The 13,996-nt window shown below is 51.8% G+C and overlaps 1 protein-coding gene across 1 annotated transcript in view; it reads right to left on the reverse strand.

Annotated features, from left to right (window-relative positions):
* Nucleotides 1–13,996, reverse strand: part of AXDND1 (axonemal dynein light chain domain containing 1) — a 532,992-nt gene that overhangs the window by 467,825 nt on the left and 51,171 nt on the right. The window contains exon 3 of the mRNA XM_078643748.1: nt 13,695–13,876. Coding sequence (XP_078499874.1) covers nt 13,695–13,876 — 182 coding nt within the window. The remainder of the gene's footprint in view (nt 1–13,694; nt 13,877–13,996) is intronic.

The raw sequence follows: 13,996 nt of genomic DNA on the forward strand, positions 1-13,996 counted from the left end.
GGCTACGGGAGGTGAGTACACCGGGTGTGAGGGGCTTGCGGAGGAGTGGGAGGCATCAGAAGGGCTCTCTGAGGCGGCAGGGGTTGTGGAGAGTTAGGGGACTGGTAGGGGTGGAGGCGCGTCCATGGCAGGCTTAGGGCCACAGCACACCAGTCCTGTCATCTTTATTACAGGGTCAAGAGCAACGCAACTATCTGGACTCAGCAGAGTTGGGTGCAACTCACATACACCAAGGAGAAGAGATGGTTGGGCACATGCGATTTGTCGGCCTGGTCGCCCCCACTGCCTACCTGCTGCCCGCTGCCTACCTGCTGTTACTGCCGCTGCCCCAGCCGCCGCAGGGCCGCCCACCAAGCCACTGCCTACCTGCTGATACTGCCGCTGCCCCAGCCGCCGCAGGGCCGCCCACCAAGCCACTGCCTACCTGCTGATACTGCCGCTGCCCCAGCCGCTGCAGGGCCGCCCGCCAAGCCCGACATCCATTTTCCCGCCGCTGCCAGCCCGCGGCACCGCCCCCCCGCCAGCCGATTGGTCAGCCCGCTCCCGCCTCCCCGCAGACCCTCCCTACCGGCTCCCTTCTTAAAGGGGACCCAGACTCTTCCAAGGGAGCGACCACTGCGCCTTCGGCCTGGTCGCCCCCACTGCCTACCTGCTGCGCGCTGCCTACCTGCTGATACTGCCGCTGCCCCAGCCGCCGCAGGGCCGCCCACCAAGCCACTGCCTACCTGCTGATACTGCCGCTGCCCCAGCCGCCGCAGGGCCGCCCGCCAAGCCCGACATCCATTTTCCCGCCGCTGCCAGCCCACGGCCCCGCCCCCCCGCCAGCCGATTGGTCAGCCCGCTCCCGCCTCCCCGCAGACCCTCCCTACCGGCTCCCTTCTTAAAGGGGACCCAGACTCTTCCAAGGGAGCGACCACTGCGCCTTCGGCCTGGTCGCCCCCACTGCCTACCTGCTGCGCGCTGCCTACCTGCTGATACTGCCGCTGCCCCAGCCGCCGCAGGGCCGCCCACCAAGCCACTGCCTACCTGCTGATACTGCCGCTGCCCCAGCCGCCGCAGGGCCGCCCACCAAGCCACTTCCTACCTGCTGATACTGCCGCTGCCCCAGCCGCCGCAGGGCCGCCCGCCAAGCCCGACATCCATTTTCCCGCCGCTGCCAGCCCGCGGCCCCGCCCCCCCGCCAGCCGATTGGTCAGCCCGCTCCCGCCTCCCCGCAGACCCTCCCTACCGGCTCCCTTCTTAAAGGGGACCCAGACTCTTCCAAGGGAGCGACCACTGCGCCTTCGGCCTGGTCGCCCCCACTGCCTACCTGCTGCCCGCTGCCTACCTGCTGATACTGCCGCTGCCCCAGCCGCCGCAGGGCCGCCCACCAAGCCACTGCCTACCTGCTGATACTGCCGCTGCCCCAGCCGCCGCAGGGCCGCCCACCAAGCCACTGCCTACCTGCTGATACTGCCGCTGCCCCAGCCGCCGCAGGGCCGCCCGCCAAGCCCGACATCCATTTTCCCGCCGCTGCCAGCCCGCGGCCCCGCCCCCCCGCCAGCCGATTGGTCAGCCCGCTCCCGCCTCCCCGCAGACCCTCCCTACCGGCTCCCTTCTTATGACGCCCCCAGAGCGACCGCGCAGCGGGAGCACCGATTGAGCGCCGAAGGTGCGCCAAAGGTAAGCCCGTCTGCGCCCGTCCGCGCCTGGACCGCGCCCAGTGCCAGGACCCCTGGCCCCCACCGACGGAAGCTGACCCGACGGACCTACGACGCCACCGAACTCAACCCACTCAACACCGGCCGAACCCTGGGCTGCTACCGAGCCACACCGAGACGCACCCACGGACCCTTCAGCTGCCACACCTGCAAGTTCACCTGCAACCGGACCCACGCCACACCAGCACCCACCAAGCCGTCCTCCAGCAGCACCCACCTGAAGGGCATCCTGCTCAACACCCGCTCCGTCCACAGACACGCCGTCGAGCTCTGGAACCTGCTCGACACCACAGCCCCAGACGTCGCCTTCCTCACGGAAACCTGGATGAACGCCTCCTCAGTGCCCGACATCGCCATCGCCATTCCAGATGGATACAAGATCATCCGGAGGGACCGCGTCAACCAGACAGGAGGAGGCATCGCCATCATCCACAGGAACACCATCCGCATCACGACCGACACCGACGATACCCTCGCACCCGCCGAACACCTGCACTTCCAGATCCACGTCAACCCCAAGACCACCCTCAGAGGCACCCTCATCTACAGACCCCCGGGACCACGCACACAATTCAGCGAGGACATCGCCGACTTCATCAGCCCACACGCCCTCCCCTCCGCCGACTACATCCTCCTCGGGGACCTCAACTTCCACCTGGAGAACAACAACGACCGCAACACCACCACCCTGCTGGACAACCTCGCCAACCTCGGACTCAAGCAACTGGTGACCACCCCCACCCACTACGCCGGACACACTCTCGACCCGATTTTCTCCTCCAGCAAGGACATCGCCTTCATCCACGCCACGGGGCTCCACTGGACGGACCACAGCTGCGTCCACTTCAGCTTCAGAAGGACCACGCTCCACCATCACCAGCAACAGGCTCCCCGCAGAAGCTGGAACAAGATCACTGCAGACCAGCTCGCTACTTCCCTGAACAAGAACCCTCCCACCAGCACAACGAACCCCAGCCAAGCAGCCACCAACCTCACGAAATGGATCAGCGACTGCGCAGACGACCTCGCCCCGCTGAAGACCCCGCCGAGCAGACCCGGCAGCAAGAAAGCCCCATGGTTTAACGACGACCTCAAGAGCTCCAAGAAGAACTGCAGGGCACTCGAGAAAACCTGGCGCAGAGACCCAACACCGGACAACATGACTGCCCTCAAGCTCGCGACCCGAAAACACCACCAGCTGATCCACGCCACCAAGAAAACCACTTTCAAGGAACGACTGGACAACAACGCACACAACAGCAAGGAACTCTTCAACATCGTGAAAGAGCTCTCCAACCCCAACGCCGGAAACAACGACATCACCCCTTCGCAAGACCTCTGCAACTCCCTCGCCTCCTACTTCCACAACAAGATCGCAGATATACACAACAGCTTCAGCACTCAACCGACGCACGCCACGACCGAACCACCGCCCCCCACCACCACCCTCCGCGCCTGGACCCCGATCAGCACCGAAGACACCATCCGCACGATGAACTCCATCCACTCCGGATCTCCGACAGACCCCTGCCCTCACCACGTCTACAACAAGGCCGACGCTGTCATCGCACCCCACCTGCGGGACATCATCAACACCTCCTTCGACACCGCCACCTTCCCGGAGAGCTGGAAGCACGCCGAACTCAGCGCTCTACTCAAGAAACCATCAGCAGACCCAACCGACCTCAAGAACTACCGCCCCATCTCGCTGCTCCCGTTTCCAGCCAAAGTCATCGAGAAGACCGTCAACAAGCAACTGGCCGCCTTCCTCGAGACGAACGGATCCCTCGACCTCTCGCAGTCTGGCTTCCGGTCCAACCACAGCACCGAGACCGCCCTGATCGCAGCCACCGATGACATCCGAGCCCTGCTCGACAATGGAGAAACAGCGGCCCTCATCCTCCTGGACCTCTCCGCGGCCTTCGACACTGTCTGCCACCGTACCCTAGTACAGCGCCTCAGTAACGTCGGAATCCAGGAGAAGTCACTGGAGTGGATCACCTCCTTCCTCGCCGGAAGGACACAGAGAGTCCGCCTCCCCCCGTTCAGATCGGAAGCCACCGAAGTCATCTGCGGCGTCCCTCAAGGCTCCTCGCTCAGCCCAACACTCTTCAACGTCTACATGAGCCCCCTCGCAGCCATCGCACGCCAACACAACCTGAACATCATCTCCTACGCCGACGACACCCAGCTGATCCTCTCCCTCACTAACGACCCCGCCACCGCCAGAGCCAACCTGCACGAAGGGATGACAGACGTAGCCAAATGGATGTCGGAAAGCCGCCTGAAACTGAACTCGGACAAGACGGAAGTCCTCATCCTAGGATCCTCACCCTCCGCCTGGGACGACTCCTGGTGGCCCCCCGCCCTGGGCAGCGCACCCAAACCAACAGACCACGCACGCAACCTGGGCTTCATCCTGGACTCCTCCCTCTCCATGACCAGACAAGTCAACGCCGTCTCCTCGTCATGCTTTAACATCCTGCGCATGCTACGAAAGATCTTCCGATGGATCCCCACCGAGACCAGGAAGACGGTCACCCAGGCCCTCGTCACCAGCCGTCTGGACTACGGCAACTCCCTCTACGCTGGAACCACCGCCAAACTCCAGAAAAGACTCCAGCGGATCCAGAACACCTCAGCACGACTCATCCTGGACATCCCCCGCCGCAGCCACATCTCCGGACACCTGAGAGACCTGCACTGGCTCCCGGTCAACAAGAGAATCACCTTCCGGCTCCTCACCCACGCACACAAAGCCCTACACAACCAAGGACCAGGATACCTCAACAGCCGCCTCAACTTCTACGCTCCCAAACGCCAGCTTCGATCGACCAGCCACGCCCTCGCCACCGTCCCCCGCATCCGAAGAGCCACCACAGGAGGAAGGTCCTTCTCCCACCTGGCTGCCAAGACTTGGAACTCCCTTCCGACCCACCTCCGCCTGACCCAGGACCACCTCGCCTTCAGGAAGCAGCTCAAGACCTGGCTGTTCGAGCAGTAGCGGACCCCCCCCCCCCCGCGCCTTGAGACCCTCCGGGTGTGTAGTGCGCTATATAAATGCTATGATTGATTGATTGATTGATGTTGTTGAGGGATCTCTAAAAGGTAGATGCAAGAAGGACTGGTACAACCCTCGTCTGCCCCCCCCCCATTCCTCGGCTGTTAGGCCTCTGGTGATCGCAGAGTGGCAGACACGGGCGTATCGCCAGCAGAGCAGCACGGTGGGGATTATTTCAACTCTCCTGAGAGTCGCACGTCAGCCTACTAAGCCCAGGGCACTATTGGTTTGCCAGCAGGATGCAGGTGTGGGCCCCAATTCAGGCAATGTGGTCGTCCCGCTAGGGGTCACATCGTTGGATTACGGTGCTGAAAGCCTTGAAGGAGGCGAGGTGAGGAATGAGGACCCCAGAAGCAGGGGAAGGGGTGGGGGGCTACACTAATGCTATGTCCAGTGTGTTTCAGGCACAAGCAGAGCAGACAACTGGGACTTTGGAGGCCCATGTGGTGGTGGCAAGCACCATTCAGGCACGGTCCTTCAAGCCAGGTAGAGCCCAGGCCATTTGAATGTGGCCTATAATGGTATCCATAGGAGAGGATGCAGGGGGGATGCAGGGTTGGAGCTGCATTAGGGTAAATATGTCACTGATATGGTTGTGGGACTGACGAATAGCAGGGCGGTTCGCAAGAGACACAAAGCGGGCGGAAGGGAAGGGAAGGGAGCGGTGAGCCAGAGTAGAAGGAACCCCTGGAAAGCAAAGAACTTAAGATAATGAAATTACCTTACATGGGAGGTACTAAGCCGCTGGGAGTGCATTTAATGTTAGCCACAAAACGAACGGATATGGGAATGAGAGTATGTTGAAATTCTCAAATTGCTGCATAGGGAGGTGCATCCAAGGAAGGTTCAGAGGAGGAGGAATACAAGCTAGCTAAATGCTCAAAAGTACCCCAGACGATTGAAAATTAGACAGCTGCACTCCTAATCTATGCCAGCGACTATTGTGAGAAGTATTCGGAGCAATGCTTGGCCATGTTTAAATATATGGACGTTATCCGGAAAGCACACATTACGAGTGGAGGGATTATGCTTGGGGCAGTACGATGAGGAATTTAGAGTGAGATTAGCATGGGGTGCTGAGGCAAAGTGGGAGGAGTTGGACTCAGATTTGTGGCAGCACACCATGGAGGCTACTAAGCTAGGAAAAACTATCTTTATGGCAAGTGACTTGCCTATTGTGTACCAGCTCTTTCAAGACCCCCTCACCCGGGGAGGGGTAGGTGTCACAGGAAATACCAAGTCGGGGACTGGAGGTACCTGCTGGGACTTCAATAAAGAGATGTGCACTCTGGAATACTGTACATTTCACCACAAGTGCTCCAAGTGCATGGGAAGGCACCCTCTCGTTAACTGTTTTGGAGCAAGGGGGGTTTCAGCAGACGCAGGGATGCGGCTAATGGCAGCAGGGGTCACACCACCACCAGCATTTTACAAGCAGCCAGCGTGGAAGGTTGGCCCAGGGATCTGGTCCAAAAGGCTCATACTCTGGTTAAACTAGATAGGTTGGAGTACTAGCTACTTTTCTACGGTGACGGGATGAAGCAGAGATTCTGGGGGAGGGGTTCAGTTGGGGTTACGAGGGACTGCGGGTGCACCAGGTGGGCAGATAACATGAGGTCAGCAAAGGACCACAAGCGGGTGCTCCAAGAAAAGTTGGAGAAAGAAATGTTGGAGGGTAGGATGGCTGACCCCTTCTATGACTGGCCAATGAAGGAACTGATCATATCTCCAAAAAGGAGCAAGGGCAGTTTCGCCTGATCCAGCATCTGTCATTGTCGGAAGGGGAATTATTGAACAATTGTATCGCGGAAGAGGTGGCATCTGTGTCATATTCTTCTGTAGAAGAGGCCATATGACTGGTGGTGATGGCGAACCCAAGAGCACTCATGGCGAGTCAGCTTTTTGGCTGCTTCTGGTGAATCCTCAGGATTTTCAGCTATTGGGGACACAATTTGAAGGATGCTGGTATGTGGATAACAAGCTATCAATGGGTTGCTCCATACTGTGTGCACTTTTGAAATATTTAATCTCTTTCATGCTGTGCTTGTTTACGTGGCAGATGAGAAATCAGTTGGTAATCCACTACTTGGATGGTTTATTTTTGTGGGGGCACCCGGTTCGGCAGACTGCTAGCTAGTGCTTACAAGTTTCCAGGAGCTCATGGGTGACCTGGAAGTGCCTTTGACACTGGAAAAAACTGTGGGTCCACAAACAGTCCTATCCTTCCTCGGAATAGAAATTGACTCCGGGTGCATGGAGGCGCGGTAGCGACAGGAGAAAAAAGAGAAGATGTTATGCCTGTGGGAATGCATGCCTGCAAGAGTCAAGGTGAAAGAGCGAGAGGAGCAAGTACTCTGACTTTTGCTTGTAGAGTGGTGAGAGCAATTGGGACTTTCTGCAAAAGAGTAGGGCTTGCCTTGCCAGGTTTCTCGTTACCTCATCATCATGTTAGACTCTCAGCAGTGTAAAAGAGGATATACGGATGTGGTGTTTCTTCTTGGAATCTTTCATTGGGATCCCACTAGTGAGATAGGGTGAACTGATTTGGGATGTACAGATATTCTCCGGGGGAATGGGTTTTGGCCTCTTTTGGCAGGGAAGATGCTGCAAGGAGACAACCCAAAGCAGTGGGCCAATGGAGGTAGGAGCATTGCCATTTTGGAACTTGTCCACCTAATGGTAATAGTGACCTTGTGGGACTCAGAGTTCGCACACAGGAACGTCATTTTCAGAGTGGATAACATGTCTGTAGTTGAGGTGGGGAACAGGCAACCAGCCAGGGAGGCGGAGGTGCTTAAATTGCTTCGGGTATTAGTTTTGGGTTGTGTCGCCATGACATTTCTTTCAGAGCGCAGCATGTGCCAGGTGTCGACAATGTCAAATGGCTGATGCTTTGTTTCATTCACAGTGGGGGAGATTCTGTTGGTTGGCCAAGGACACTGACAGTGCCCTGATGCCCATGCCAGAACTGTTATGATGGTAGGCAACACAGAATGATTCACCTGGTGGTAGGGTCCCTCGCAGAGTCCACAAGGCGAGCTTAGGGCCAGGCATGGATGGAATTATTGGCATCAGGGGCACAGCGCAGGGAGAAGGTTTGGTTGTGGGTAGAGGATGTGATTCCGTTTATACTGGATCTAACCAAAAAGGGCCAGACGTGAGTCACAATTACATGCAAACTCGCAAGAGCAACATTCATGGGGAACCTATTGTAGGGTTACACTCCTTCAGCTGGAGAGTTAGAGCGCAAGATGCTGGAAGGGTGGGCTAGGGAATTGGGGAGAAGGGGATAGACAAGGAGACCGATAACTTGGCAGTTATTGTGTAGGGTACTGGGGCAGCTGCTGCAGAAGTGCTACGAGGAATCGAAGTGTTTGTTATTTTCTGTGATTATGCCGTGGATGTTCTTTGGTGCTTTTTGGGTGTCACCATTGTTGGGAAGAAGGGGACAGGAAGGAGTGCTGTGGGAGGGGGAAGTGCCCAGAGTGGGGGGATAGATGGGAGGTATGACTCAGTCCTTCCAAGACATACCAAAGGGCACAGGTTAAGAAGGTAGTTCTTCACGCAATAGGATACCCTGGGCAATGCCTGGTGACATGGGGAGGGATTCGCTGGGCAGCATGCTGTGCAGATAGCAAGGGTGTGGTTTTCAGGCAGGGATCAGGGAAGATGGTCACTGCGTTAGAATTGCTAGCAGTGTCACGAAAAACCCTTGTCAGTTTGAATTATGGAACCCATTCATTGGCGTCACAATGGAAGTAGCGGAATTGGGCTGGAAGCATGAGGATTTCATGCGTTTGGGGCTTTGGTCCCCAGATTGTGATCAGCCCTATGTGGGGAGGAGAGGAAGACCGGGGTACAACTTCTTTTGTAGCCTGACTGCTGTTTGCCTCTTCCAGGTTCTGTGGCGGACGATCTAACCATTTGCATGGCTGGCCATTTTTTCATCTTTCATCAAGCAGGCAAAGGGGCGAAGCACATCAGAGAACCTTTGTGTAAATGTGGGTTTGAATTAATGTATATTTCCAATTACATGGAAAGGTGAAAAAGAGCTGCGTTGGAGAGAGCTTTTGCCGTGCCTAAAAGGCATTTCTGAGGGTGGCAGGTGTCCGGATGTCTTGATCATACACATAGGTGAAAACGACCTCGTGCAGAAGAAGGTTGTGGTTTTAATGAGTGCCATGAAAAAGGATTTGCTGGAAATTAAGGAGTACTGGTCCAGTTGCTTTGTCTTTTGAACAGTTTTATATAGCGCAAACTAGACCCGAGACATCGGGTATAAGAGCGCTTTACATGAGCACCAGTTTCGTTACAGAACACATTCTTTTTGTAAGGCATGGGGAGATTAAGTGATTTGCCCAGAATCACAGGATGTTGAGCGTCATTGCAGAGACTCAACCCGAGTCCCCAGCTTTGAGGTCGACAGCTCTAACTGTACGGCTACATCCTCTCTCAAAGTTCATCCCAAGGAGGTCTTGGAGGGGGACAAACCCTGCTGCCATTGACAGAACTGCAGAAAAATCAATTGGGAGATGGCATGTTTCTGCAGAGAAGTTGGCCTGAGTAGAATTTGCCATTCTGATCTGAAATTCGAGGAGGAGTTTTTTCGAGGTGAAGGGGTGCACTTGTCGCGTGCTGGCATGAATTTGTAGTTGTTGAAATTGAGGAAGGTTTTGTCTAGAATTCTGAATATCAGAAGATGAAGCTTCTACACAGGGGCCAGTGAGGGGGCAGAAAAATGTGTGGACTCCCTTTTTCTGGGTGGGGGGGTCTCGAAAGTTTTGCAGGACTTTTCAGTAGATCGGTAGGCATTGCCAGTTGGAGAACAAGGGCCAAAGGGAGGATAGGCAGGTAGTTCAAGGTTCATTTTAGTACGTTTGGTTGTTTAGGGGTTCAGACATGCAGTCATAGGCTTTAGGTGAAATATAAAGTTTTAAATGTTGAAGTGCATTACAGTTAAAGGAGATGTCTGCAGGGGGGACTGTAGGGGTAGGGGTGGGGGACATTGGATAGTTACATTAGATGTCTAGCGAGGTTAAGTTTTGTAAGGCAGTCTTGCCAGGAAAGACTTGTGATGTCCACCCGTTTCACTAAAGAAGCCCTTTTCACACAACAAAGAAAGTGGTCTGTCATATGCAATGCACCCCTATCTCCCAACTAAGAACTAGAGCACAAACAGGTCACTGATGACCAGATCTACGTGGGAAGTTGGGATTATAACAGAAGCTCCAAGGTCCAAAGCCAGCAGCGTAGCCACAAAAACACATCTTCTCGCGGAAATGCAGCTGTAATCACTGTAGTGGTAACAAGGGCTATATCCAAGAGGCAAAAATTGTGGCCCAAATGTGCAACTGAAAGTATAAAACATTCTACATGGTCTTTTTGGATGAAGATGTCTGGAGAAGAGATTATCTAAGGGCACTACCTCTTGGATTTGGATGACAGAGAGTACCAAAGCGTATAGAGTACCAACTGGGAATGGGAGAATTTCATATTTATTTGGGTTGGGCAACTAAAGGTAGTGGGAAGGATAGAGTATTTGGGGGAGAGAGGGGACAGAGTATATCTAAGGGTAAAGAAGAATACCAAATGCTAAAAAGAAGGACAAGTTTTCTATGCGGTATGGATAATGTAAAGAATGGAGCAACTGTGGGGTGTAGAGAGTACTTAACAGTAATTCGAATGATCGCGTGCTTTCAGGGGATGGGTAAAGAGAGAGTCTAAGGTAATACGGAGGATATAGGATGTTGAACAGCTATTGGAAGGACTGCATGCAAGTGGGGTATATAAAGGAAAGCGATTGTGGAAGGGTTATGAGGAAATAGATTACTTATGGGGTATAGGGAGAAAAGACAGTGTCTACGGCTAACAACTGTGTAGAATACAGACTATGAGGAGTATAGGAAGCAGAGAAAATTCACAGAGAACACAAAGTGTGGTGGCAAGGGGTTGTGCCTGAGGGGCAACAGAGTAAGCACCCAGGAACGCGAATCAGGTGGGGGTAAAGGGTTAAAAAGAAAATACAGAAATGGTATTGAGACAGTACGTAGGCCTCATTCGTCATGGAGTATTATGATTGCTGGTGTTGTGAACTTACATTATTAGAATCTTTTCCTGCTCTAGTTGTACTACGGTGTTGAGGAGATGCCTGTTCAAGGTTAAAGTTAAAGCAATTCCTGATGGTGATAATGTCAAATTACTGGTGATGTGTCAACTCCTGTTCCAGATGTAATGTGTTCATGTGTCTTGGGGGCAGTATGATTCTCAGCAGTGGGGCAATTCGCACTCGTGTAGTCAAACTAGATTGTTCAATGCTACTGGGATACCCCTTTTCCTGTCCCAAGTTTCCTTTTATAAACTACGATTCATGAGTAAATTCTAGCAAACCAAGCACACACCTTCCAGAATGTAATAGTACAGGACTGTAAATATTGTGTCTCCCGGTGATAAGTAGAAATTGTGCTAGTTCAATCGTTGCTGCTGGAGGGAACTCCCGCCGCGAGATGTGTGGACCCAGACTTTCAGACCATTCTTGGGTGAAACATGCTGTTTTCCATGCAGATAACATGAGGGAATTCGACGGGAAACCATGTATACTAAAGCATTCTGTAAGCACCAAAACAACTATATGGCCCTCTCTGGACCACTACATTGCAACAGAACGACAATTCGAGAAATGAGCATTTTTACATAAACACGAACACTTTCTGCACGCCACAAATCACCACTTGTTAAGACATGGAGCTGTCAGACAAGGGACCAGAGAAACATAGGAATCTCACACTTAAGTAAACTGAAAACTTGGCATCTAGGCAGAGATCATGCGATTGGGAACCCTGGGCAACAAGAAGCAAGTGCGAGGAAGTAAAGACATTACCAAAGGAAAACTGCAGTATAAACAGCAACAACGCACACACTTTTCAAGATACAGCAGTAAAAAAAGATAAACATTTAATGTAAAGCTGTAAATAAAAAGGGCGAAAGGCAAAAGACAAAATAAAGGTACACCGACAGAATAGGGAGAAAAACATAATTTAACACGAATCATTTTAAGTTGAAACGGATAAAGAAGACGCTGGCAACAGAGAAGAGTTAGGACTTATCTGTACGCTGCGCAGTGTAACACAAGGAATGCCTAGGCTACCGTAGCTTCCATATGTGATGCATTTGCTTTATGACATCACTGTGTTTGTGAGGTCATGTTTCTACCATAGGTACCAGTGGAACTGAAGTTTGACAATCAAGAGACTTGGATTTGACATTACTCTGATATGGAATTTTGCCAGCTTTGCTAATCATCATGTTTGGGAGTGGGCCCTTCTCAGATCAAGGATGTGCAGCTATCAGCAGATGTGGGCTCGGTACAGGTCCTTTTAGCTGTTTGTGTCTAATTGGTCCAAAAACACACAGGACTTGTAAACAAGCTGCACCTGGGGAACCCACTGCCGCTTAGATTAAAAGTCTGATGAAAACTGTAGTGTACAGGATCTCGCCAAATAGAAAAACAAGACAACTTTGAGATTACAAAGTCAGACCGAATTAATAATGCATGTGCTAAAATTGAAATATAATGTTTTAAATGCACTAATTTATAATAATCATATGCTTTGTGGTGTGTTCATTTAATGCACATTGCAAGGTTAAGTTGCCCAAGCAGGCATCATTTACACTTTAAATTGAAAGTAAATCAAGTGTACAAGTACACATTGCCTATCCCTGGCCACCGTAGAATGTGCTTTGAAAACACGGTATATTACAGAAGCCAGAGTTATTTCAGATTGCTACGGTAGTGCAGATTTACTATTCATTTGTGAAAAATTATAGACTTTTGTAGACTTTATAAACTTATGGTGCAGAAGGAAAGCACAATTCAAGCTTCCAAGGGGGAAGCACTGAGTTTAACAGGGGCACACCAGAGGATGCTGAAATAAAGGCCTGATTGCGGAATGTCTTATGAAGGGTCTATTGGAGGGATCTCCAACCTTTAATAAGAGCTACTAATATAATTAGTGATGTAGAAGTTACCACATCAGAAAAGTTTACATTAGTGGTCCCCATATGCATGATTAAAGCAGTGATCACCTTCGTGCTTCCAGCGTGGTTGCCAGCAGGAATGTAAAACATTTGTTTGTCTGTGTGGAATGCCTCTAAATGGGTAATGCATACTACAATAGCATCAATGCCCCTAGCACCAAGTTAATAACATTTGTTTGATTTTTATCGCTCAAATATAAACTTTAAATATATTTTGAAAACTCAACCATTTTCCTCAAAACATTGATTTTTACATTGTTAAATACACACATTTACATTTCAAATATGTGTGTTTCAATTTTGGCATACATATATTTAATCGAACCAAGCAAAAGCTTCTAACTAAAATTCCCTGGACTGTACACAGGAGAGCCACTTAAAGGTAGCTGGTGAGCTGCCAGTAGCTCACGAACCACTCGTTGGAGAAGCCTGGTCTATTGCAACACAAACAAATCTGTTTACGAAAGGACGCATTATTTTCCAAGTAATAGTTGTAAGACCTGACAAAGAATTGCAGTCCAATAAATGTTTAGGGGTTGATACCTTTATGGAACCAATGAAACACGATTATATAATATGTGATTACAGAGTATGGTTTCCGTCATGAGGATCTCTCAGTTTGCGAAGAAATTGATATGGCTCATCCAACATGGATGTGATTTTCTAAGGGTTGAGGGAAGGGGCTAAAATGAAACATGGAAACAAAACAGTAATGGTTCCATGAGCAGGAGGTACCTGGGACAGAACAGGAGATCCACAAAGGACGGGAGAGTGAAATGATGAACCACAAACTCTATGCACAACAGACATGCTGCCATTTTAGAGGTAGATTACAGTAGACCTTCAGAGTAAAGAACAGTGTGTCAAGGTACGAGGACCCTTGTCACCTGCTAACCAACCTTCATGTCTTTCAAACTTTTCGTTTTCTTGAGTGGCCCCAGAAAGTCAGGGCGCGGCGCAGCATTCGCTGTAGACGTTAACACTGAGAGAATCTCCTCTGGAATAAAGTCGCTCTGCAGGGATGTGGGAAGAGGCTGAGACCGGTCCAAGGCACTTGACTTCTCTTTCAGCGATGGGAGCACTAGAGTAAAAAGAGACCTCTTATTTCTGCACCTAGACTCGCAACATGCAAAGTATTCAAAGTAGCTTTTATATTCTGAACAAGAGCAAGATGGGATGAGGCGGAAGTTAATCTTGCCCC

Source organism: Lissotriton helveticus, chromosome 1_1 (assembly GCF_964261635.1).
Source record: "Lissotriton helveticus chromosome 1_1, aLisHel1.1, whole genome shotgun sequence".
NCBI classification, from domain to species: domain Eukaryota; kingdom Metazoa; phylum Chordata; class Amphibia; order Caudata; family Salamandridae; genus Lissotriton; species Lissotriton helveticus.